Raw genomic sequence first — 27,487 nt, 5'->3', positions numbered from 1 at the left:
GGGGGTGGCGGGGGGGCAGACCCTAGACGTATAACTACATGGTATGTCTGAAACTAAGTGTTATGAAGAAAAGTACATGTGGGTGGGAGGCAGAGCGTGCTATTTTATGTCGCCTGGAGAGAGAAGGCCTTAGTGAGAAGCCAGCCTTAGGATGAAAGCAGGAGAGGTGAGCCCCATGCGTATCTGATGGAGGACATTGAAGATACAGGAAGGACCTTGGTGCAGGCCCTGAGGTCTGTTTAAGAAGCAACCAGCAGGCCACCTAGGGCATTTGGAGCAGACGAGGGAAGAGGTGAGTTTTAGGAGGTGGTGTCGGAGAGGTAGGTGGGTGGGTTGTCATTTAGGAGGGGCCTTTGGTGACCCAGTCTAAGGATTTTGACTTTTATTTTGAGTGAGATGGGAAGCTGTTGCAGGGTTTGGAAAAGAGGTCCCCTGGTGTTTCCAGTATAAAGTCACAACTGTGATCACTTTGTTACAAGAGAAAATCTACTCCAGTAGCTTTTTCCCTACTTACAGGATGGAGAGTGATTTAATAGCTTATTCCAGTGAAGGTGTTTATTTCTATGGAGGGTGTATAATTATTTTGGCATGGTTGGAAAAGTTCTGTGTGAAATGCTAATATACTAAATTCTTATAAAAGATAACTATTATAAAGATGAATGTAGGAGTTCCTGTCATGGCTCAACGGTTAACGAATCTGACTAGGAACCATGAGGTTGCGGGTTCGATCCCTGGCCTCACTCAGTGGGTTAAGGATCCAGCATTGCCCTGAGCTGTGGTGTAGGTTGCAGATGCGGCTTGGATCCCCCTGTGCTGCCGTGGCTCTGGCATAGATTGGTGGCTACAGCTCCGATCAGACCCCTAGCTTGGGAACCTCCATATGCTGCGGGTGCGGCCCCAGAAAAGACGAAAAAAAAAAAAAAAGATGAATGTATCTTTAATAGCTTAAGTATGTCTTTTCACAATATAAAATAATTTTTTTATAAAATTTTCTGGAGTTCCCGTTGTGGCGCAGTGGTTAATGAATCCGACTAGGAACCATGAGGTTGCGGGTTCGGTCCCTGGCCTCGCTCAGTGGGTTAAGGATCTGGCATTGCTGTGAGCTGTGGTGTAGGTTGAAGATGTGGCTCAGATCCCACGTTGCTGTGGCTGTGGCGCAGGCCAGAGGCTACATCTCCGATTGGATCCCTAGCCTGGGAACCTCCATATGCTGCAGGTATGGCCCTAGAAAAGACAAAAAAGAAAAACATTTTTTTCCTCTGTTACAGAAAATTTGGACATGAGGATGAAACAGCATCTGCAGCAGCTAAAGTTCTTTCATTGCAAATGACAGAAATCAACTTTCCTTTAAAACAAGAAATTGATGGGGAAGGTATTGGGGAGCTCATAGAATTGACAGGAAATCTGGAAAATCAGGTCTAGAAGCAGATAGCTATCAGGGCATTTTGCAGGGGCTTGGCAGGTGAGGGGGTCTCAGAAATACGAACTCTTCTCAGGCTTGTTATGACACCACCACTGGAATTACGGAGATCAAAACAAACATTTCCAGTCTTCTCTTCCCTTTTGCTTCAGATTTCCTTTTGAAGGTGGGGTCCATGACTCAGGCTATGGTCTTCACCGTGATTGACAGTCCCACTCAACTCTATTCAGTGGAGCAGAACAATTCCTTGTGGAAATTAGGGCCTCTTATCAGAAGGAAAGGATAATGGATGCTGGTCAGCTAACGTGAGACAAATTTCATGATGCTGCCTGATTACACTCCTTTTATCATACTTAAATTTTCGTACATTTTTTTCTATGCCTATTTCCTCTTTACTGGTTTCCCAGTTTTTTCTTTTTAACTTAATTTTATAAGCTGCTGTTACATGGTAAAAATGGTGACCTTCTCATTTCTTATTTAACCTGTCTGAAATTTCTGGCCATTTAGGTTATTGTCATTAAAAATTATGTAAATAAAGCTGCAGTGCATTGTGATAGCTGACCTAAGCTGGCTTTCATATACTGCTTCTGCTCCTGGGTGTCTGATCCACTCACTGTGCTTCTCGAAGAGAAGACAAGATAAAATGAGTCTCAATTCCAGCAGTATACACATGAAGAGGATGTCACCAGACATTGGCACTGTCACAAAGAAGGTGAGCCTCCTTCTCCCAGAGCCTGATGGTTGGTCTTCTCTTTGGCCATCAGGAGGGAAGCTGATTTTCCTGGACCCAGGACCCATCGAGCTCAGGGCGCACGCCATCCTTGTTTCTGATGGTGGCGAGCTCCGGATTGGATCCGAGGATAAGCCCTTCCGAGGCAAAGCTTCGATCAAACTCTACGGGAGTGCCTACACTACTCCTTTCTTCCCATATGGAGTCAAGTTCCTGGCTGTGAGAAACGGAACTCTTTCCCTGCATGGTGAGTAAGGAAAGTGACCAGAGGCCAACTGATCAATGATAAGGCTGCTTAAATCTCTTTGGCTGTTAGGTGCAGAGGCAATGAAGTTGACTAGTGCATGGGCACGATTTCCTTAAATAAGGAATGTGAATGGTTATGATGCTCATGGCAGAGTATACTGTGGTGCTCAGTTATTTGCCCCCTTTCTGTAAGAGGATTATATACTTCCACCCACTGTCAGGTAATCGTCAGTGCCTCCCCTGTGGGCGGACCACACTTCCCTGTCCTGCTGAGACTGGCCTTAGCCTTGGACTTGCTTTGGTCAATGGAATGTGAGCAGAAAATGTGTACTACATGGCCAAGTAGAAGTTTTAAGAGCCATTATGATCCTTTGGCTGTTTTTTTTTTTTCTTTTCCTTCCACTTGAGAATAGCCTGTCCCCTGTAAGGAGGGGGAAGCTCCTTAAATTTGGGGACCTGAATGGTGACAACAGGGGGCACGGTTGCAGCCGACCTATGGCTTCCATGTCTGTGAGTGAGGAATAAACCTTCATTGTCATCAACCATTGACATTTGTATTTGTCACTGCAGCTTAACACACTGAAAACTAACTGGCCGATGCCATTGCTTACTGCTGCTTAGCCTACACCGATGGTTGTGTATACTGGTGACATCACAAACCAGAAACAACCTCATCCTATTGTTGTTGTTGCTGTTTTCCCCTCCTGGAACTAGGGGTCTACCTCAAATACTATGATGGGTGGGATGGTTTTTATGGATTCCTGGGAAAAAACAGGAATTATGCTGTAGTGGTGTTTCTGCGACAGTTTTGTTTGCCTTTTGATCATTTCATCCCACTTTGCAAGATGGACATTTTTATTTCCCTTGAGATTCAGGAAACGACTAAGTGTGCCAGGATAATCTTTTCTAACAACTGTAAAAAGTAAGTATAAAATGATGAGTTTGGGAGTTCCCGTCGTGGCGCAGTGGTTAACGAATCTGACTAGGAACCATGAGGTTGCGGGTTCGATCCCTGGCCTCGCTCAGTGGGTTAAGGATCTGGCGTTGCCGTGAGCTGTGGTGTAGGTTGCAGACGCGGCTCGGATCCCGCGTTGCTGTGGCTCTGGCGTAGACTGGCAGCTACAGCTGCGATTAAACCCCTAGCTTGGGAACCTCCATATGCCACAGGAGCGGCCCAAGAAATAGCATAAAAAAAAAAAAAAAAGGATGAGTGTGGAGTGTCTTTCAGCAGATGCTTCTGAACACTGGATTCCATAACCTGAGCCAAAGGCAGGTCAGAAGTGTGAGCTTCAGAGAGAAGCCTAGTTTCCAGAAAACATGATGTCCTCTGCATTGAAATTTCCAGGCTGACATAACAAAATAAAACCCTGCTACCTATTGTAGGGTAATTATTGTGGACACAGCATGTGACTTTGCTGAGGAGTCTTCTTCCATCAAGGCTCTGTCCATTTCAAATTGTCATCCTCCACCATTGTCTACTGAAAAACCCTCTTTTTCCTTTTTTGGTTTACTATGGGGGAAAGCAAGATCTTATTATCAAGTATTTATTAAGTGTTGACCATGGACTGACCAGAGGGATACACACTGGGGATAAATTTGGTAAGGATTAAAAAATGCATAATGGGACGGGCCATGTCTCTGCAGCGCCAGGATGCAAGTTTGAACCCAACCTGGCACAGTGGGTTAAAGGTTCTGGCATTGCCACACCTGTGGCATAGGTCACAACTGCAGCTTGGATCTGATCCTTGACCTGGGAACTACATATGCTGTGGGGCAGCCAAAAAAGAAAAAAAACAACAACAACAAAAAAAAAACCAAAACAAAAAACCCTTATAACTATCTAGACAGCAATTCAAAATACCTACATTATTGATTCTTATATTCAGATTCTAAGGAGGACTTTTTTCTTCTCATCTCCATCTGCAAGCCCTTGTACCGATTTTGTAGTCCAGGAGCCACAAGGGGCTTCTGTCTATTCACATATCAGCAAGGGCCTTCAAGGGATTGCTCTAGTCTATCAGCAATTTAGGCCACCAACCCACTGAGCTGCTGTTTCCCATTGAGAAAACACAGTTGGAGAACAGGAGGGCATGGACCAGTGTTTCAACCAGCTCTAAACCATCTGAAGTACCCTTAACAGGGATCCTCTGGTTTGAGAGCCACTGTCCTACAATCCTACAAGATGCAAATAGAACAACCCTTATTTTTTTGGCTGTGCCCATGGCATACGGAAGTTCTGGGGTCAGGAATCAAACCTGTGCCACAGCAGTAACAAGAGCCACAGCAGTGACAATGCTGGATCCTTAACCCACTGAACCACCAGGGAACACCTGTCACAACTTGTGAGAAATAGAAGTTTACCTGAAGAAGTTCTCCTGAGACTCTCCTAATTTTTTCTTCTTCTTCTTCTTTTTTTTTTTTTTTTTTTGCTTTTTAGGGCTGCACCTGCAGTATATGGAACTTCCCAGGCTAGGGGTGAAATCAGTGCTGCAGCTGCCAGCCTACACCACAGGTGCAGCAATGCCAAATCTGAGCCATGTCTGTGGCCTGCATGGCAATGTGGGATCCTTAACCCACTGAGCAGGGCCAGGGATCCGAACCCATGTCCTCATGGGTCCTAGTTGGGTTCGTTACCACTGAGCCATGATGGGACTCCTCTCCTAATTCTTTTACTCGGCTTCTTTCACTCCAACCCAACCCCTTCTTCCTCACATCCTATGATGAAGGATCAGCAAAAGAGTTTACAAATATACCGTTAGGTGCTTGTATGTAAACAGACCCTGTGTTCCTAAGCCTTTGTGTTTTAACAGATGCCAAGTTAAGAAAATCCTTAGGGCCATTGCTTATAAATAATACCGGGCAATTGAAGCTAAGTAGCTGCTTCTAATGTGTTTTGAGAATTCTGAAATGTAAAGGTGTTGCTACTTTGTCCCTGATGGTTCTGGATGCGGATCGTGCAGACATTGCCTCGCCCCCTGCTCCCTCCTTTCCATCTTCTCCCCCCACCCCCTTCCAACCCTCTTTCTCTCCTTCTCTTTTTCCTTCTCCCTCCTCTTCCTCTTCATCTCCTTTCCTATGTTCCCAGGGTTAGGGCATCATCAATGCCCATTTGACCCATGTCCCCACAGCTCTGCCAATATAGGCACTACTAGGATCTCTTGTGAACCACGGAGGTTGCACATTAAACAGAGGTGAAATCAAGCTAATTTCCTCATCACGGTGATGCTGTGGCCTCTCATTCATTTGAAAGAAATATTGTGTAGGACAGAGCTTGGCCCCTGGGTGAGAGGGAGTCCCTTCTGCTGTCTTTGGCAGAGAACCCAGTCCCAGCCTTTGGTCCCTCAGTCCTCTCCCCCTGTCTCCTTTACCACCTGGGATCTCCAGCAGACCTCACCTCTGGCAGATGGGGAGGCGACACCCCATGGTTAAAATCGTTATGTAATTTCACTGGCCTTTTCCCAGGGTCAGAGGTGGGTCTGGAGACCCTGGGGCTTGGGGGAAAAGCTCATTTTCTTTTGCTGTCAAGTATACAAAACAGTGAGCCACTTGATTCCCTGCTTTGCCCTCAGAAGGTCCCGAAAGACCCAACATTTACTCAGCTTCCCCAGGATGAGGTTGGGAGAAGAGTCTCCAACTTCAGTGCACAGAAGACTCTTCTTGGGAAGACTGAAAAAAATCTAGGTTTCTGGTCCTCACTCCCAGCAGTTGCCTTGGGGGCCCTCATGTGAGCCTGAGAATGGGCATTTCAGTGAGACCCTCAGGTGATTGGCTTCAGGTTGTCCACTGACTCCGTGTGACTTAATTGTTTTTAGTGGTTCCTGTAAGTTTTGGAATCAGAAATCAGTCCAGTTCTTATCAGCTGTGACCTTGGGCAGGTCAGTCTCTGTAAAAGGAGGAAAACAGTTCACATGACAGACGTACTGCCTGTGAACTGCCCCAAAGTATCTGGCACACAGTGACACTCAAGCACTGTTAGTTTTGGCTGCTCTTCAATTTTTTTTTTTTTTTTTTTTGCTTTTTAGGGCCGCACTTGCAGCATATGGAGGTTCCCAGGCTAGAGGTCTAATTGGAGCTACAGCTGCCGGCCAATGCCACAACCACAGCAATGACAGATCTGTGACTTACACCACAGCTCATGGCAATACCGGATCCGGATCCTTAACCCACTGGGCGTGGCCAGGAATTGAACCCTCAGCCTCATGGGTCCTAGTCAGATTCGTTTCCGCTGAGCCATGACGGGTACTCTGGTTCTGGCTGTTCTGATGACACTTACCCCTGCCCCCAGAACACAGTGGGCCCAGGGCCAATCATCTCTTATTTTCTCTCAGGGGTGAGGAAGGGAGAGACTTCATTTGGTGAGGGTTCATCCCTGCCTAGAGACTTATCTCCTCATTAATTTTCTTATCTACTTCTTCCTCACAGCCAGGGAGAGATTTTAGTTTTGGAGAAGGTAAAGTTATAACATTCCCAGGCATCTTCTGTTCTGTTCCCACCACCCAGTGAACATCTTTTTTTTTTTTTTTTTTTATGGTCATATCTGCGGCATATGGAAATTCCTGGGCTAGTGGTTGAATTGGAGTTACCACTGCAGGTCTATACCACAGCCATGGCAACGCCAGATCCTTAACCCACTGAACGAGGCCAGGGATTGAATCCACATCCTCATGGATACTGTGTCAGATTCTTAACCTGCTGAGCCCCAGTGGGAACTCCCTAGTGAACATCTTTTGATTTTAATCTCTTGTGGTGCCACTGCTTCCCAGCGGTGGGTAACCTTTTCTGGGTATGGTTCCAATGGCGCCTTATTGGAGGCCATTTGCCTGGGCTCCAGTCTAACCAGAAGCAGAGCACTGCCCAGTCCATGAGGCCTTTTATTCCTAACATCCAACGGGGAAAGGACCGACTGGTGGATATGAACTTCACTCCATCTCCAGTCTGGAGAGTCACACCAGTGGGTCTGCATGTCAGGGGGAGAGCATGCCCACTGTCTCCCTCCCATCTTATTCCTCCTGGCTGCCCCCTGGAACCCTTCTGCTCCAACTGACTTTGTTACCGTAGATTAAAATCACTAAGCAAACAAGTTTTGCTGTTCAGCTCTCACGAAGAAAGATGGAGTTGAATGCACATTTCCTGTTTTGCTTTTAATGTAAAAAAATTCTCATACACCTGTACTCACCGCCTCCCCTGCCCCTTACACACACACACACACACACACACACACACACACAGAGCCCAGTGTGTTTTTCTCTTTCTCTGGATTTGAGCATGAATGTGGCAGGCAGGGCTTTTTCTGAATCTTGGGTGGAGATCCGAAGGCTCTGTAAATTGAGTCAGCTGCTCACTTTGATATGTTAACATAACTCCAGGGTCACAGATTCCTCTGGAGTGGCAGTCTGGGGTTTGGGTGGCTGTCGTCAATGAGGAAATTTCACTCTGGCCTTTTGCTTTCCTCGCTCTGTCTGCCAAGCCAGGTTCACCACCCCAAACCGAGTGCCAATCACATGTCATTTTTCCAGGGGGTCGCTGTCAGCCGGGGCAACTTGAATTTTTGACAATGTAATTACGGCCCTTGCTTCCACAGTGGGAGTCTGAGCAGGATGGTGGGGCTTTTATTGATTGTTCAGAAGGGAAATTTATCAATGTCTCTCACTTCATTTCCAGTTCCTCCCTGAGAAATTTGGCTGACAGTTTCTTAGGAGAAAAAGCCGTCTTCTGGCCTTGAATGGACTTCTATTTTCGTCCTTTTCGAGAAATTACAAGATCAGGCATTAAATATAAATGGAAGTTTCTAGGGAGAGCAAGAATGGGGGAGCATGCTTGAGGAAAACACGAGTGAAATGTTATAAGCAAAAGAATTTGCCAAGAATACATAGGAAAGAGGTGGTCTAAATAAGTAATTTCTACACAGTTTGCTTCCCTGCTTCAAGTGCCAGATATCTGTATTTAAACGCATGCTTTTTATTTTTTCTTTTCACGGCTGCACCTGCAGCATGTGGAAGTCCCTGGGCTAGGGGTTGAATTGGAGCTGCAGCTGTGGGCCTACACCATAGCCACAGCAATGCCAGATCCGAGCCACATCTGCCAGTGGCACAGCTTGTAGCTGCAGCATGCAGCAATGCCGGATCCTTAACCCATTGAGCGAGGCCCGTCCTTGTAACTGTGGTGTGTAGATCCTTTGAGTGTAGAGCCTCTGTTTGTATGGGTGGTTATTTCCCCAAGACTGATGGAATCCAGGACATTTCCTATTATCTGTTCTTTGATGAAGTATCAAACCTCCTAGACCCTAATTTCAGCTTACACGGTACCTCTGTATCCAACAATATATTTTCAGAGCTCTGCTCTTTTGTCACCTGCTCAGACAGGTCCAGTCTCTTCTCCATTTCTAACATCCTTTCTTGACCCTGTTCCTCATGTAGTTCTAGACCATGACTCCATGGCATGCTCCTTCATTCTTCCCCCATCGTTCTTATTTTGTGTTCTCTTGGTAGTGGGCAGGTAGAAGAGGTGAGGCAGGTGCTAGAGGGGTGGAAGTGAGGCAGCTACTGGGGCAGGTAGAAGAGGTGAGGTGAGTGCTGGCCGGTAGAAGAGGTGAGGTGGGTGCTGGGCAGGTAAAAGTGAGGCATGAAGGTTGACCAGGCTTCTCCTAAACTGTGTAGTCATAGCCTTTGGTGGGCTCTAGCTAATACCAGCTATTGATCCTCTATTGATCCTCTCTTGATCCTCTCTCTATTCTGTTGTTGAAGACCTATAGGAAACCTTCCCAATCTTTTCCAGCCCTACTTGGGTTTGCAATCCCCTTAGCTTCCACTGGGAACTTGGCTTAAGCTACGCAACCTTCCCCAGAATTCGTGTGATCCAGAGGAAACTTAGAAATCTTCCCACATCGATGTTCTTCCACTCACCACCCTTTGCTCTGCTCTGTCCTAGTTCTCCTCTTCCCTGCTCAGATAGGTGTGGGCAACCACAAATATCCAACCTGAGGAAAAGAAGCCAGTTTCCCCTTCTTGCAGGCAACTCTATGATTGGTACTTTGGAAGCCCCCTTTCTATGCTTCAGTGGATAGAAGTGGCCTCAGACCTCCCTCTATGAGAAGGGGAGGAAGGGCCATGGCTGTTCATTGAGGGCAATGACTCATCCTCATCTCAGAATATCTTTGGATTTCCTCTCTTTGTGGCTCATATGGCTTAAGGTGGGTTCTGTCCAGGGATGGCTCAGATGGCAGTTAGATTGGCCTCCTTGAAGGAAGCTCCCTGTCCATGGCTCATGTACAATGTGGGTGCTTATGATCTTTTGTCCCAGCTGGGTCCTCTTGGTTTGCTTCATGTATGAAAGGGTGCTTCCAAAGGGGTACTGAGTTGAAAGCTAGAGCAGCTATTTGTGTGTGTGTGTGTTATTTGATTTAAGGTTGGGAAGAAGGTAAGATCAAAATGAGAGGAGGAATAGAAGAAGGGTGAGAAAAATTAAAAACCTGTTCACTGCTTCCTGTAATCTTATTAAATTCAAACACACTTCAGTATAACATTGAAATTCTGGCCAACTGGAATATTGTAGCAGATCATAATTACTAGTCAAGTTTACTCTAGTGAGCATGGTTCTAGTGGACTTAGAACTCTCACAACGCAGGATGGCCAGTGATGGGATGGCTGGTCCTCTATTCAGAGCACATGAGGATGGATTCTTAACTATATGTCTCTCAAAATATAACCAATATCACCAATAAAAGTAAGGTGGACATTGTCTCTGTTGTCTAATAATGCTTTAAAGAAATCTAAAATATAATTATTCTGTATGTACAATGACAGAAACAGATATGGTAAAATCTCATTTAGTTATTTTTGGCCATGCCCACAGGACGTGCAAGTTCCCTGGCCAGGAATCAAACCTGAGCCACAGCAGAGATAGTGCTGAATTCTTAACTGCTAGGCCATCAGGGAACTTCCTCTCATTGATTTTTAACTGAGATAACTCAGAATTTGTAGTTGCTTGATTTGGGCAAGAGTGACCTTGGAGCAATATATTAGAAAGAATTCCTTAGATTAAGAGTATAAAGCACACCTTAAGGAACTTGTTTAAACACGTTAAGTGAACATGCTGTTTTTAAGGTCTTTAGGATTTTAGGTGTTTACATGTAAATGTATATTGCTAATTAGAAATGAGTTCTAGCTATTCAATAATCCAAGTACAGCAGGAACCCCACTTAGAAACACATTATAAGATACTTTAAGTTTCTATATATACCTGAAAGTGTTGGCATCCGTCAGGTCTTTTTTGGTTGCAAGTGACAGAAAACCCAATTGGAACGAATAATAAGGGCATTTATTGCCTCATATAACTGAAAAAACTTGAGGCACAGCTGAGTCCAGGTGCTTCGATGAAGTCATTAGGACTTTGTTTCTCTGCAGCTCTAGGTTTTGCTTTCTGCTGAGTTGGCTTCGTTTTCCAATCAGACTCTCCCCTCCTGGAGGCAGAAATAGGTCCCTCTGACTCCAGGTGAAATAATGGCTCTTTTCCAATGGCTGTTTGACCCCTAAGCAAATTCCAACATTCCTCCCATCAAGATTTCACATCACCCCTTCTGTTTTTCCCTGTTAGCTTTTAACACGAACATAATATATGCAGTTTATTTGTCATATTTATTGTACTTCTTCTAGTGTTTTCCCTAGTAGAGCAGGGATCCCTCATTAGAGCAGGGATTTTCCTATCTTTTTTTTTTTTTTTCCATTTACAACATCCCCACTGCCTACGACAATTTCTGGGCTTGTCGTAGACGTTCAAGGAATATCTGTTGTGTGAATAACTGAATGAAAAGCTTAAGTGGAAACCCTAGGATTAACTTTGACCTTGTGTGAAATCATAAACCCATCACTGAAGCTATGACTGGGCTGAATTTTACTGGCCAGGATGGAGCAAGGGTTTGAACAACTGCCCAGAACGACATGGTCTGAGACTGAGGGAGGATGGTTTCTTAAAATTAAAGCTGTGTTCTCTAGCCAGAAGAAGACAACAGACAGGTAAAAACAATAACTTGCCTGCTTGTTAAATACTCGACAATCTAACATGTTTGCTACCTTTACTAATTTGGAAAATTAATACAATTTTACTGGCTAGCCTGTGCTAATATGTTTCAAACTTGTTTAGTTTGGATAAGGAAAAAAAACTCCCAGTCAATTACTTCATTAGGCAAAACCAAGTCCACTATTGATAGAATGAAATATGATATATATGTTTATAGATACACATGTATATACATAGATGTAGCCATCTATATATTTATCCAGAGAATCCGAATACCGTGACTCACTAATTCACTATTTACATATGCATTAATATACACATATGAAGAGACTTATTAGAAGGACCTGGCTCATGCAATTATGGAAGCTGAGACATCTCAAGATCTGCAGTCAGCAACCTGGGGACACAGGAGCGTGGGTGTACAGCTCAGTCCGAGTCCAGAGGCCTGAGAACCAGGAAAGCCAAGTGTGTAAGCTGCAGTCCAAAAGCCAGCAGGCTTGAAACCAAAGAGGAGCCAGAGTTTCAGCCTGAATCTGAAGGCTGGAAAAGAGCAATGTCTCTGCTCAGCTACCAGACAGGAGTCCTGCCTACTTAGCCTTTACTATTCAGGTGGATTCATTCATTGGATCATTGAATGAGGCCCACCGACATTAGGGATGGAAGTCTGCTTGACTCAGTCTGTGGCATCAGATGTTAATCTCATTCAGAAACACCTTTACAGATGTACCAGCATAAGGTTTGGCCAGTTGTCTGGGCACCGGAAGCCCAGTCCAGCTGACACATACCATTAACCATCAGAGTCACTAACAGTGGATCCCCTTTTCTGTAACTGTCCCTGCATCATACCTTGGACACATAGTACGGGAAGGTAGCAAGCCTCTTGTCTTGACACAGAGGTTCCCAAGGGGACCCATGCCTTCCTTTCCTGATTTCCATAGTTTACTTTCTCCTGCCAGGATATGAGTATCTTGGCCCTTGTTCTGCATCTTCTCCAGTTGAACTGGGCCTTGCTCAGTCACAGGGCATTCACTCATCTTCCTCTGGGTGAGTGTCAGGAGCATGGGTTCTGGAAGGAGGCTGCTTGGGTCCAAATAACATCTCTACCCCCTCACTTGTTGGTGGACCTTGAAAAGGTCAACTCAGTCTTCCAGTTCCCATATACAAGTTGGAGCTGATTCTAAAACATTTCTTACAGTGTTGTTAGATGGTGTAAATGAAAAAACGTGTAAAGCACTTAGCACAAGAACAGGCATTGAATAGCTACTCAGTAAATATTAGCTATTGCTATCATTATTGTCATATGCCTATAGTTTTGATTTGATGAAACTGCCTCATTGTTTTTCTGGGAAGGCTGGGATGCTGTTTATTGCTTTCCAGTTATCTCTTAGCTGGAAACCTCATTGCTATTCTTTATTTTTATTTATTTTATTTTTTATTAAAGCATAGTCGATTTACAGTGTTGTATCATTTTCTGCTTTATAGCAAAGTGACACAATCATACATTTATTTACATTTCCTTTCTTATATTCTCTTTCATCGTGGTCCATCCCAAGAGACTGGCTATAGTTCCCTATGCTATATGGCAGGACTTCAATGGTTGCTATTCCCTTTTTTTTTTTTTTTGTCTTTTGTTATTTTAGGGCCATACCCGAGGCATATGGAGGTTCCCAGGCTAGGGGTCTAATCAGAGCTGTAGCTGCCAGCCTACACCACAGCCTCAGCAATGCCAGATCCGAGTTGTGTCTGCAGCCTACACCATAACTCACTGCAATGCCCGATTCCTAACCCACTGAGCAAGGCCAGGGATTGAACCCGAAACCTCATGTTTACTAGTCAGGTTCGTTTCCACTGCGGTTGCCATTCTTAATACCCTCTTTTCTATCTTTCCCCATATTGTATCCATTACCAGACCTTCATTTTGATTCTTGGATAACTCATGAGCCCATTTACTTTTCTCCACTTCCATCGTTATTACCCAGGTTCATGAGGCCATCAGCTTGTGCCTGGATGACTGTTTAAGCTTTCTAGTTAATCTTTTCGTTGCCATTTTTATCCCTTTCTAATTCATTGCGTACCCTGGAGCCAGGGGGATTGTTCAGAAACACAGATCTGTTCCTCTCACGCCACTGCTCAAACTCTTTAGCGCTACACAGCAGGATCTCATTGCTAATCCATTCATTCCAAAGGCAATAGTTTGCATCTATTCACTGGGTCACCATGCTGTACAGTAGAAAAAAAAATTGTATTGAGGAAATAACAATTAAAAAAATTATTTAGAACAAGATAAAAATAAAAAATAAATAAAATAGCAAAAAACAAAAAACCTCTTTAGCGGCTTCTCATTGTTTCTAAGATAAAGTCAAAAATTTTAAAAACTGTTGTAGCGCCCTTTCGGATGTAGTTTCCTTGTGTGTTTTTTCCTTGCGTGTAGTTGCTCTTGCTGTGATTTCCAGCCCTCCCCCACCCCTCTCCCTACCACGGTGCTTTTCCGTCTTGTGACCCTCTTTTAGTTTATTAAATGGTTAGTGTAGTCTAGATTTTACATTTCTTACCCTTTTGAGCACCAAAGGAAATCCAGCTTTGTTAAGTAAATGGAATGCTAGGCAGGACCATGTGATTTTTCCTTCAAAGAGACTTCTTCCATATGTATCATCATATCATCAAAGCAATATTATTAATAGTATCGCTTTCAGCCTGGTCCTGAAGAAGGAGTAGCATTGAATCAGGCATTGTATTCCATATTTGTTAAAAACTGGATGTTACTGAGGTTCTGGCGCTTTATAATTGTCAAGGCTGCTTCCCATTCTTCCCTCTCATTTGACTCACAACAACTCTATGAAGTAGGAACAACTGGGATTGTTACTTTTCTCTTAGACGTGGGGTGAAACTGGGGCCCAGAAGGGGTGGTAACTGATATTCGTCCTCCTTCTTCATAGGCGAAAGATACATGTGGGTTCTGCTCTTTTACATACACATAGCTGGCATTTATCTATGGCAGAAAGTCAAACAGAAAATACTCCTTCCAGGTTTCTGGAATGTTCTCAGTTTATTTTATTTTTTTTGTTTGTTTGGTTTTTTTTGTTTGTTTGTTTTTTTGTTTTTTTGTTTTTTTTGCTTTTTAGGGCCGCACCCATGGCGTATGAAAGTTCCCAGGCTAGGAGTCAAATTGGAGCTACAGCTGCTGGCCTACACCACAGCCACAGCTGATCCTTAGCCCACTGAGAGAAGTCAGGGATCAAACCCACATCCTCATGGATCCTAGTCAGGTTTGTTAACTGCTGAGCCTCAAAGAGAACTCCTCAATTTTAATTTTTTAAGGTTATTTTGGGATTCTAAGAGGGACTTTTTTCCTTTCAGTTCCTTTCATAGCAATCTTGATAAAGGCACAAAGACCTGCTTCTTTCCAAGTTTGTTATTTACCTTTAGTATTTTTTATGGTATTTTCTGATTTCTATAATGGCAAATCTACAAATATCATTTTTTTATGGTTTCTGCCTTTGATTTTTAGAAAATTCTTTTTTCTTTTTTTATAGCCTGGTTTAGCAAATAGTTTTTAAGCATTTTTAAATTATATTGATTTAAATGTTCTGTCAATTTCTGCTGTACAGCTAAGTGACCCAGTTATGCAGGACCTCATTGTTTATCCATTCCACACGCATAGTTTTTTTTTTTTTTTCCATCTTTTTAGGGCTGCACGCATGGCATATGGAAATTCCCAGGTTAGGGGTCGAATCAGAGCTGTAGCTGCTGGCCTATGTCACAGCCACAGCAACGTGAGGTCCAAGCCATGTCTGCAACCTGCACCACAGCTCATGGCAGCATGGGATCCTTTAACCCACTGAGCGAGGCCAGAGATTAAACCTGAATCATCATGAATACTGGTTGGGTTCATTACCACTGAGCCACAGTGGGAACTCCCCAAATGCAATAATTTGCATGTACTAGCCCCAAACTCTCAGTCCATCCCACTCCCTGCCCCTCCCTACAAGTCTGTTTTTTATGTCTATTAGTCTATTCCTGTTTTGTAGAAAGATTCATTTGTTCCATATTTTAGACTCCAGATGTAAGTGATATCACATGGTATTTGTCCTTCTCCTTCTGATTTACTTCACTTAGTATGAGAGCCTCTAGTTCCATCCATGTTGCTGCAAATAGCATTATTTTGTTCTTTTTATGGCTGAGTAGTATTCCATTGTGTATATGTGCCACATCTTCTTGATCCATTCATCTGTCAATAGACATTTAGGTTGTTTCAATGTCTTGGCTATTGTGAATAGTGCTGCAGTGAACACAGGGGTGCATGCATTTTTTTCAGTGAAAGTTTTGTCTGAATACATGCCCAGGAATGGGATTGCTGGATCATATGGTAGTTCTATATTTAGTACCTCCATACTGTTTTCCATAGTGATTGCACCAATTTACATTCTCACCAACAGTGAAGGAGGGTACCCTTTTCTCCACACCATCTCCATCATTAGTTATTTGTTGACTTGTTAATGATGACCACTCTAACCGGTATGAGGTGGTACCTCATTGTAGTTTTGATTTGCATTTCTCTAATAATTAGTGATGTTGAGCATTGTTTCATGTGCCTATTGGGCATTGTATGTCTCTGAAGAAATGTCTATTTAGGTCTTCTGCCCATTCCTCAGTTGGGTTGTTTGTATTTTTGCTGTTGAGTTGTATGTGTTGTTTGTATATTTTTGTCAGTTGCATCATTTGCGATTGTTTTCTTCCAATCCGCAGGTTGTCTTTTCTTTTTTTTTTTTTTTTTTATGTTTTCCTTTGCTGTGCAAAAGCTTGTCAGTTTGATTAGGTCCCATTGGTTTATTTTTGTTTTTATTTCTATTGCCTTAGGAGACTGACCTAAGAGAACATTTATATGGTTGATGTCAACAAATGTTTTGCCCATGTTCTCTTTTTGGAGTTTTATGGTGTCTTGTCTTATATTTAAGTCTTTAAGCCATTTTGAGCTTATTTTTATGCAAGGTGTGAGGGTGTGTTCTAGTTTCACTGATTTACATGCAGCTGTCCAGTTTTGCCAGCACCACTTGTCGAAGAGACTGTCTTCCCCATTTTATATTCTTGTCTCCTTTTTGAAGACTAATTGACTAAAGTAGCGGGATTCAAAGTTATCATTCAGAAATAGGTTGCATTTCTATATATTAACAATGAAATATTAGAAAAGGAATATAAAAATACAATATCTTTTAAAATTGCACCCCCAAAATTAAATACCTAGGAATAAACCAAGGAGGTGAAAGACTTATATGCTGAGAACTAGAAAACATTAATCAAGGAAATTAAAGAGGATTCAAAGAAATGGAAAGATATTCCATGCTCCTGGATTGGAATAATTAATGTCATTAAAATGGCCATACTGGCCAAAGCCATCTGCAGTTTTAATGCAACCCCTATCAAATTACCCATGACATTTTTCACAGAACTGAAGCAAATAATACAAACATTTGTATGGAACCATAAAAGGCCCAGAATTGCCAAAGCAATCCTGAGGGAAAAAAAGAGGAAGCACAACTTTCCCATACTTCAGATGATATTACAAAGCCACAGAAATCAGGAGAGTGTGGTACTGGTACAAAAACAGACATATAGACCAATGGAACAGAATGGAGAATCTAGAAAACCCTTTCTTATACAAAGACTATGTAAAAGTTTACCTATTTGTTTCCTGGTGCTTTTTTTTTTTTCCGCACTAGTGCCTTTAATCCAGGGTTAGCAAATGATGGTCCATGGGCCAAACATGGCCCTTTGCCTATTTTTTTTTGTTTATTTTTTTTATTAAAGTATAGTTGATTTGCAGTTTTGCCAATTTCTGCTATATAGCAAAGTGACCTAGTCATGCATATATATACAATCCTTTCACCTGTTGTCTATTTTTGCAAACAAAATTCAATTGATGCACAGCATGCCCGTGTGTTTAGGTTTTACCTATGGCTGCTTCCAGCTGCCATGGCAGAGTTGAGTAGTTGTGACAGAGACCACCTGGCTTGCAGAACAAAAACTTTTCACTATTTTGTCCTTTACAGAAAATGTTTGCCTACTTTTCTTTAGTCCATCTAGAATTTCTTTTGATATAATGTATATGTCAGATATCTAATTTTTTTCTAAATGGCTAGTCAATTTTCTCAACACTATTTATTCAAACATGTAATTATGATGTGCTGAAAAATGGCTTCCAAATATGTCCACATCCCAATTCCTGGAACCCATGAATCTTCCCTTATATGGCAAAAGAGACTTTGAAGGTGTGATTCAGTTAAAGATTTTTAAATGGGGAAATTATCCAGGATAAATCAGATGGGCCTGATGTAATTGCATTGATCTTATCAGAGGGACACAGGAGGAGTCATAGGAGGAGATGCAATGATGGGAGCAGAGACAAGAGTGATGTCTTTTAAAGATGGAGGAGCCACAAGTCATAAGCCAAGGGAATCAGGTGGCCTCTAGAAGCTGAAAAAGACGAGGATACAGATGTTCCTCTCAGAGCCTCCATAAGGAAGCAGCCCTGGTGACACCTTGATTTTGGTTCAGTGAAAACCATTTTCAGAATTCTAAAATTGAGAACTGTGAGACAATACATTTGCATTGTGTTTTTTTTTTTCCTTTTTTGCTTTATAGGGCCACACTCGTGGCATGTGGAGGTTCCCAGGCTAGGGGTCTAATTGAAGGTACAGCTGCTAGCCTACCCAGAGCCACAGCAATGCCAGATCTGAGCCACATCTGCAGCCTACACCACAGCTCATGGCAACAGCAGATCCTTAACCCCCTGAGTGAGGCCGGGGATCAAATCCTCAACCTCATGGTTCCTAGTCGGATTCATTTCTGCTGCACAATGACAGGAACTCCTGCATTGTTTTTTTAATCTTATTTTTTATTAAATTATAGTTGATATATAATATTGTGACAGTTTCTGCTGTACAGCAAACTGACCCAGCCATACCTATATACACTGCCTTTCTTACATTGTCTTTCATTATGTTCCCTCCCAAGAGACTGGCTATGGTTCCTGTGCTGTGCAGCAGGACCTCGTTCGTTACTTATCTGTTCTAAATAGTATTAGTTTGCATCTACTAACACATTTGCATTGTTTGTTGAGACGCTAATTTTGCAGTGATTTGTTACAGTGGCAATAGGAAACTAATACAGGAACATTTTCCTGCGGGATTTTATTTTATTTTTTTATTTTTTTTGTTTTTTAGGGCCACTCTTGTAGCATATGGAGCTTCCCAGGCTAGGGGTCGAATTGGAGCTACAGCTGCCAGCCTACACCACAGCCATAGCAACACAGGATCCCAGACAAGTCTGCAATCTACACCACAGCTCACAGCAACACCAGATCCCTAACCCACTGAGCGAGGCCAGGGATCGAACCCCAAACCTCATGGTTCGTAGTCTGATATGTTTCTGCTGCGCCACAATGGAAATGCCTCCCTGGAATTTTAAATGTTACCTCTGTCATACACTCCATTCTTATTTGATACAGAGAAAGATTAATGTCTTACAAATAAAGAGATTTTTAGAACAAAATTTAAAATCTGGTGATGGGTGTAAATAGATAGATCAGTGTAATTAATGCCAGGGCCCAGCATGAATGCACATGGAGAGGACTTGGGTTTATTCTGTGTTCACAAAGAGGGAGAGATTGTTTTTTATTTCTGTGAGTTTCACCAACTTTCTCATTAGGAATTAAAGAAATGCAAATTAAAACAAAAATGATTTTTTTTCCTTAACAGTCATTTTGGCCAATACTTAAGAAAATATAGTTGAAAGTCTGAGGAACTAGGACTCATATATATTGCTAGTCCATGTAGAGTATGTCTTGTAAGACAATTTGGTAAAAATATCAAAAGGCTTAGGAGTTCCCACTCTGGCTTAGTGGGTTAAGAATCCAATATAATCTCCATGAGGACGAGGATTTGATCTCTGGCCTTGCTCAGTGGATTAAGGATCTGGTGTTGCCACAAGCGCTGGTGTAGGTCACAGATGCACCTCAGATCTGGTGTTGCTGTGGCTATGGTGCAGGCCTATGGCTGATTTGACCTCTAGCCTGGGAACGTCCATATGGCACAGATGAGGTCATAAAAAGAAAAAAAAAAAAGAGGCTTACAACTAGGCATGTGCCCTGGTATAGCAAAGCCACATTTAGGGATTTGTGCTGCTAAGATGATCATGAGCATGCATCTTCATTTTTTGGTTTTCTTCCTTCTTCTCCTCCTCTTAGGTTCCTTTTCATCTATCCAGTTGTTGGATGACCATGTTCCCATGGCCTTGGTCTTGAGGAATCATTTATAAAATATATTTTCTCCCAGCAAAAAATATTTTATTCATTTATAAAATATACTTTCTCCCCCACTCATTTACACAGTTAATCTCTATATGTATATTTCTTTCTATATCAACCGTCAGACCCCTCTTCTGAGCTCTAGGCTCAACATATTGCTTGGATATTCTCTTTAATATTCTAAAATAGAACTTATCTAAATTAATCATCTAAAGCTAAATATGTCTGTCTAAAGCTACATACCCATGGAATATAACTGTTTGAAGGCCAGGAATTTTGACTGTTTTTCTCACTACAGTGTTCCCAGTATCTAGAAGGCACAGGGCACATAGCCCATAGTAAGTGCTCAATAAATATCTTTTGAATGGATCTGTTATCTTCTTCCCCAATTGTTTGTCTACCAACTTGCATCAGCTCTGGATCTGGGAGGCATTATTAACATCTCCCCCTTTACCTTTAGGGCCAATCAGCCAGCCCTCTTGATCCCCCCAAAGATACCTCAAATTTTTATACTTCTCATCAGATCCACTGCCTGACTTCCACTCAGCACTGCCCCTGACTACAGCTCCTTGTCTGGTTTTCTACATCAGCCTTCTGCATACACTTCTTACTTTAATTTACGTTCTTACAACCTCTTTTTCATGCAACATCCAGCGTGACCTTTAAAACACACATTTGATCAAGTAACTACTTGGAATAAGATTCAAGTCCTGGAGAACAGGCCAACAGAGCCGGGCATTTTCTCCCCCAGCCACACCAAACCTCCCATTCATCTCGCTCCAGAAACTCCCACCTCCCTATAGTTCCTGGAACACATCAAGCTCCTTCTTCCCCACTGGCTGGCTCCCACCCAGTTCAGGATGTGATTCAGACTTTCGCACTCTCCCCAGTGAGTAGTGTGTACATTTTCTCACTGAGGATGCTCTCACCTCGGCTTGCTGTGTGTGCTTCTGGACTGAAAATATTGCTGATCTCACAACAGGGTGATTCCTTAGTTATCACCTCAGATATTTCTTGGGTGGTTTCCAAAGAACTTTGGGTGTAAAGTCTAAGTTCCCTGGGAGGGCCTTGGTTGGAGTGGGTCCTGCTCACCTTTCCAGGTGCACCCTCACTGACTCTCCCCAAATCCCCATGTTTGCCATATACCTGCGTTCTGGCCATGCCGCCCATATGGCAGTTATTGGAATGTGTCATCTTGGTCCACACCATTATATACACTGTTACCTTGGACTAGAGGGCTCTGTCCCATTTTGTTATCTGACTCACCATGGCTTTTCCTTCAAGACCCAGCTCAGTTGTGTTTTCTGGGCAGCTTTCCTAGAGACAACCCCTGCCTCTGTATGGGTGAGGTGTTCCATGTCTATTCACTGGCCGACCCTGGGGAATCCCTCTGTCTTAACAGAGCGCATTTGTGATTTTTGCCTATATTTCCTGTACTCTCCTCTCCCTGGAGGAGAGCGACTCATTCCCTTTATTTTCCCAGGGCTTGACAAATGGTCATCTACACAAAAGAAAAGATAGCATTCATTGCTTTTCTGTAGGTAACGGTGAAGCTGCAGGCAGGAATAAGGGGAAATTACTTGCATATATTTGAGAAAAATGTTTCTAGTTGTTTTGTGAGCTTCTTTATATTTCTGTTCTGATGTGAACATGATTTTACTGCAATGATTCTTTCCTCCCCCCCTTCCTCCCTTCCTCCTCTCCCCCCAAACTGATTTGAAAAGATCTTGGCAGTTATCCACTTGGAATAAATTGAAAGATTGAAGTCCGACAAAATAAACAGAGGACAATTAGTGATTCTAAAGTGTGTTAACCCACAAAGATGATTTTCTTTCTCTCCAGGCCCATTTGGAAGATGGTTCTCTGGGCTTGTGTAATTATGGATGAATGGTCCTGAAATGCTTGAACAATAATTTGTAGGAAATACAATTATGAGTTGAAGTCGTTAGTGGGAGTAAATGAATAGTTTGCTGGTTAACAGGTCAATGTTGAAAGCCCAAAGAGGCTAAACATTGTATTAAATTACAAGTCAAGAGCATAACCCTTTTTCATGTAAACATATGCATAAATTATTGAGTTTTTTAAACTGTATTTTTATATGTTTTTTGATTTGTGGTACAGGAAGGAAGGGAATGCCCGACCTGGGTTTCTTAAGAGTTCTGTGAAGTGAAATGACTCACATTTGAAATGTGGATGATTCTGTCTTTTTTAGAGACGTAGGTCAGTCCACCTTGTGTGGCATTTATTTATTTATTTTCATTTTTAAAATTTTTTCTTAAAGTACTGTTGATTTACAATGTTAAGATAATTTCTGCTCTACAGCAGAGTGACTCCGTTATACACATACATCCATGTGTGGCATCTGAATACTATTTATAAAGTGAAGAAGACGATGTTTTGAGTATCAAAGCTAATCGGGAGCAGTTAATATAGAGTTATTTCCAGAGGCCGGGAACTCCATTCTGTGTCCAGTCTTGTGGTTCTGGATTCAAAAAGACCCAATTTTAGGTGCTGACACTCACCACTTTGTGATTTTTGTCCTCGAAGCCTAATTTTAGCTTCCAAATCTGTAAAGTTCTGCTAAAGCGGAAACAGAACAGGACAAAACCCAGAAAACCAACATTTCTTATTTCAGAGTAACACTGCTTAGGATAGGTTGGATTTATTCTAAGTTCTCAATAACTTTTGTGTTGTTTTTCAACTTTTTACATATTGGATAGTGTATACCCATTTAGGTATAACTCTGATGAGGGTGTGTGGGTGATTGCAATAATCCAAATAGAAGGCAGTGATCAAAAGAGTTGAAATCCCTATGAGCAGGGTGCCAAGCATGAACCTGAGACTGGGTTAGCAATTGTGATGTGTGTGAAGGAGACATGAAGCAGTGGCCTAGCATTCAAGGTGGTGAGCTCAGCATAAGCATTGTAACAATTATAGAATAACAGTATGAAATACATGGTGTTGGAGTTCCTGTTGTGGCTCAGCAGGTTTAAGGATCTGGTGTGAGGATGTGGATTCTATCCCTAGGCTCCCTCAGTGGGTTAAGGATCCAGCATTGCCGAGAGCTGCAGCGTAGATTGCAGATGCGGCTTGGATCCAGCATTGCTGTGGCTGTGGTGTAGGCCAGCAGCTGCAGCTCTGATTCGACCACTAGCCTGGGAACTTCCATATGTCACAGATGTGGCCATAAAAAGATAAAAGAAAAGAAAAGAAAGAAAAAAAGAAATTCATGGTGCTGACTGTAGGCTCTGCCCCGCAAGTCTCCCCAGGCCTCCCTGCACCCTCTCAGCCTGTGGATATTCCCATAGCGATAACAAAACATTCCTTCCTGCCTCTCCCAGCTCTCACAGAGCTTCCAGCCCTTCCCGACATCCTACCTGTTGCTATAGGTGTTCTCATAGCAAATTTCATCAACTAGTTTATTTGCTGCAGTCCCTGTGAAGTATTTTTCATGCATTTTCCCTCCTATTTTGGTTTTCTTTGTCCTTGTCCTCCTTTCGGGAAGGTGCTGGGGCTACCTGATGCCCCTGTATCCAGTACCTGCCATGAAAATACTGACCATCAGGTGCCAGGGATGCTGGCTTTCATTGCTGCCCAGGTGGCCAACCCCCCAGGTGTGGAAGTGTGTTATGTTCATTGATGCAATGCAGTGACTGCCTTCCCCTCCCACTGGGACTGGGGGTGGGGGGGGTCTCACATGACCAGCTGGGATGCTTGTTTCTTCAAGTCTCTATCAAGATTTTCCTCTTTTGCACATTTTTTTTTTTTCTTTTTAGGGCTGCACCCACAGCATATGGAAGTTCCCAGGCTAGGGGCTGAATCAGAGCTACAGCTGCCCACCTCCACCACAGCCTCAGTGATGCAAGATCCGAGACTGGTCTGTGGTCTACACCACAGCTCACGGTAACACCAGATACTTAACCCACTGAGCAAGGCCAGGGATCAAACCTGCATCCTCATGGATACCAGTTGGGTTTATTACTGCTGAGCCACGATGGGAGCTTCACCCTTTGTACATATTTATTGAACCTGCATCTTCATGGATACCAGTCGGATTCATTTCCGTTGCACCACAATGGGAATGCCTGATCATCTAGTCAATACTAGACACTGTGCTAGGTATTAGTACTAAGGCAGTGAGCAGATATAGTTACAGCTCCTGCTATCATGTTTAATAGGTGAGACTGAGAATGTCAGTCATCTAGGTCAAACCACACATGTTAAGTTCGAGGAAGAAGAGGGAACAGTGATGTGACAGATTATAATTCAGGGTTTGACCTTGTTTGGAGGTCTCAGAGCCTTCTTTGAAGGACCAAGTCAGACATTATTTTGAAGAGTGAGACAGAGTGAGTTGATGAAAGAATCCTGGGCAGAGGAGCATCAGGTACAAAGTCCACTTGGAGAGCTCCTTCTGGTTCTCTCCTCAGGTTCAGTCATGAGTCCATGTGTTAGGAGAAAGAGCCCATGTCTGAGACAGACTCTGTGCCGTCTCTGTTATTGTCTCTCATCTGCTTCTTTGTGGGAGCTTCTTCTCCACCCAAAGCGACTCAAACAAATGGCCCACAAACTAGCCAAACATGCTTGGGAAATCCTAGCCCCAGATGCACACAGACCTTTTGCTCAGTAAGAACCCCCTTATTGCTCTAGGGTCTGTAGGTGGTGGTGGACCTCAGCATGGGCTGAAGTGCTCCCTGAAATCCAGTGGAAGAGGTGGGCTTGAGCTCTTTTTAGGAGAATAGTGAGGAGCAGAAGACTGGGCACTCAAGTGGAAGAGACAGAATGGGTAAAGGGATAAAGGTAGGAATGAGCTTGTTAAATGAGAAGTGGAGAAAGTGTACTTCTTGGAATGGAGAGTTAATTAAGGAGTCAGAGGTCACAAATTGGAGTCTGATTATGGACACCCTTCAAAGGCAAGAAGGGAATTTAGGTCTTTATTACTGAGTGCTGTAGGCAGATACTGCAGGTCCATGAACAAAGATGGGATGTAATTAAAATAACAGCAAAGTTTAAAAAAAAAGAAAAAGGCATGTTCCATCTATACCCGCTTTGGTAAGAGTTTTGATCATGAATAGATGTTGTACTTTGTCAAATGCTTTTCCTGCATTTATTGAGATGATCATGTGGTTTTTGACTTTTCTTTTGTTAATGTGGTGTATGACGTTGATTGATTTGCATATGTTGAACCATCCTGTGAACCTGGGATGAATTGTGGGAATGTAAGCTAGTACAACCCCTATGAAGAACAGTATGGAGGTACCTTAGGAAGCTATACATAGAACTACCATATGACCCAGCAATCCCACTCTTGGGCATATATCCAGACAAAACTTTCCTTGAAAAAGACACATGCACCCGCATGTTCATTGCAATACTATTCACAATAGCCAAGACATGGAAACAACCCAAATGCCCATTGACAGATGATTGGATTAGGAAGATGTGGTATATATACACAATGGAATGCTACTCATCCATAAAAAACACAAAATAGTGCCATTTGAAGCAACATGGATAGAACTAGAGACTCTCATACTAAGTGAAATCAGAAAGAGAAAGACAAATACCATGTGATATCACTTATATCTGGAATCTAATATATGGCACAAGTGAACCTTTCCACAGAAAATAAACTCATGGACTTGGAGAATAGACTTGTGGTTGCCAAGGAGCGGGGAAGGAGTGGGATGGATTGGGAACTTGGGGTTAATAGATGCAGATTATTGCCTTTGGAATGGATAAGCGATGAGATCCTGCTGTGTAGCCCTGAGGACTATGTCTAGTCACTTATGATGGAGCATGATAATGTGAGAAAAAAGAATGTATACATGTATGTGTAACTGGGTCACTATGCTGTACAGTAGAAAAAAAATTTGTATTGGGGAAATAATAATAAAAAAATTAAAAATAAATAAATAAATAGGGTATTAAAAAAAAGAAAAAGGCAGAATGGGCAGAAGAAAAGCTATTTGCAGAGGGTCTAGCTCAGGTGAGTATTAAATTTATTTTGACATTTACATTGAGTTTGAATTGATAGTAACTCTTTCAAAGGTCTATATCTGCTATGTAACTAGAGAGATGAGGCTGACACTCTTGAACACACAGGTTGATGTTTTAGTCATGCATGTGGAGGTATTTTTGCAATGAGAGTGAATAAGTTATGAGATAAGTTTAGTTTTCCAGAGGCTCAGTTGACATCTGAAAGGTCTAATTTATGTTAATAGTTAAAAATTCACTTCAAAGATTCTTTGTGATTTTTTTCCTTTCACTCAAACTGCCTATTATGTGTATGGAAGGATATGTTGTCCCTACTCTAGGTTCTGCCACTTGCAGCAGCTTGTTGATAGATGCAAAGTAGGTGTTTTTCCCGTGATGATTGAGTATTGTGAACCACTGATCACAGTGTTTAATGGCATTTTGTCTTTGACAAAGATTTTCTATGCAGGGTGGAGATTTTCCTGTGCAGACATTCAAGAGCAGATCATAGAAATACCCATATATATGCATACATCTAAATAGAATTTATTTCATTTATTGTTCCCAAAGGTTAAAACATAAAAACAGGAATAAAATTAAAATTATTTTCTTTGGAGATGATTTATGTCTTAATTTTCACCTGCTCTATAATTAGAAATTTTGAACTCTGAATTTTTTTAAGATAAAATTATTGCCCGAATAAACCTTCAGAAATTATATCATTAACCCAGAGACCTTTCTAAGCCTAGAACAACATTATTGGTACAAGTGCCAGTGGGTGCCCCCTGCCTCCCAAAACATAGACAAATAAATAAAGAGGGAAGTTTAAAATAATTTGAAAATGATTTATTGTTGGTCACCTCTGTAGTTAGAGATTCAAGTATTATTTCTTTAGTGCAACAAGGGAGGACAGGAAGTTGCTGTGGGCTAAAGGTAAATTATGATCTATTGCGAAGGAGGAAGGACATGTACTGAGGAAAGAGAGGAGTTGCGAGGAAGCATGTGTTTTTTGAAGGATCGCTTCAGATAATGGCTTGGAGAAAAATCTTTTCCTTGGCTCTTGCTGGAAAAGGCCAGCATAAACTGCAAGACTCACTACCTTGCTGAATTTTGCTAGTTAAGGAGCAGCTTACTGGTTTGGGGAGGATCAGTGGATGCAGTGGAGCCTAAAAACCAAGACATCTAGATTCACAAGGTGAATCAGCCTCCTTCAGCATGGCTTTGCAATCCTGTCTGGGGTATACCTGCTCTTAGGGTATGATGGGGGGTCATTTAATACACCAAGACATAGGACCACCATTCTCAAGAGAAGTTGAATTTTTTTTTTTTTGGTCTTTTGTCTTTTTATGGTCATACCTGTGGCAAATGGAGGTTCCCAGGCTAGGGGTTGGATCAGAGCTATAGCTGCCGGCCTACGCCAGAGCCACAGCAACTCGGAATCTGAGCCCTGCCTGTGACCTACACGACAGCTCTTGGCAATGCCAAATCCTTAACCCAGTGAGCAAGGCCAGGGACCGAACCCATATCCTCATGGATACTAGTTGGGTTTATTAACCACTGAGCCATGATGGGAACTCCAGAAGTTGAATTTTTAACTCTGCTATCACCATGTGTACAATGAGTTGAAATCTTCAGTTTAGAAATTCATTGTGAACTTCTGTCTTGGGAAGTCTAATGGCCATTTGTTTTAATTTGGAATAAGAGTGGTAAATTTCATCCACAAGACTTCATGAGCAGGGAAAAAAGAGATAAGATTAAAATATACTGAGGGTCTGTTATGTGGCAAGGCCCACACCACATG

At 42.5% G+C, this 27,487-nt stretch overlaps 1 protein-coding gene across 2 annotated transcripts in view; it reads left to right on the top strand.

Moving 5' to 3' along the window:
- PKHD1 (PKHD1 ciliary IPT domain containing fibrocystin/polyductin) overlaps window positions 1–27,487 on the top strand; it is a 484,027-nt gene that overhangs the window by 170,577 nt on the left and 285,963 nt on the right. For both annotated transcript variants that reach the window (XM_047795623.1, XM_047795624.1), the window contains one exon: window positions 2,185–2,397. In XM_047795623.1, the coding sequence (XP_047651579.1) occupies window positions 2,185–2,397 (213 nt within the window). The remainder of the gene's footprint in view (window positions 1–2,184; window positions 2,398–27,487) is intronic.

This window comes from Phacochoerus africanus, chromosome 9, assembly GCF_016906955.1.
Source record: "Phacochoerus africanus isolate WHEZ1 chromosome 9, ROS_Pafr_v1, whole genome shotgun sequence".
Classification (NCBI taxonomy): Eukaryota; Metazoa; Chordata; class Mammalia; order Artiodactyla; family Suidae; genus Phacochoerus; species Phacochoerus africanus.
Note: the sequence above shows the minus strand (reverse complement) of the source record. Positions and strands in the feature narration are given on the sequence as shown.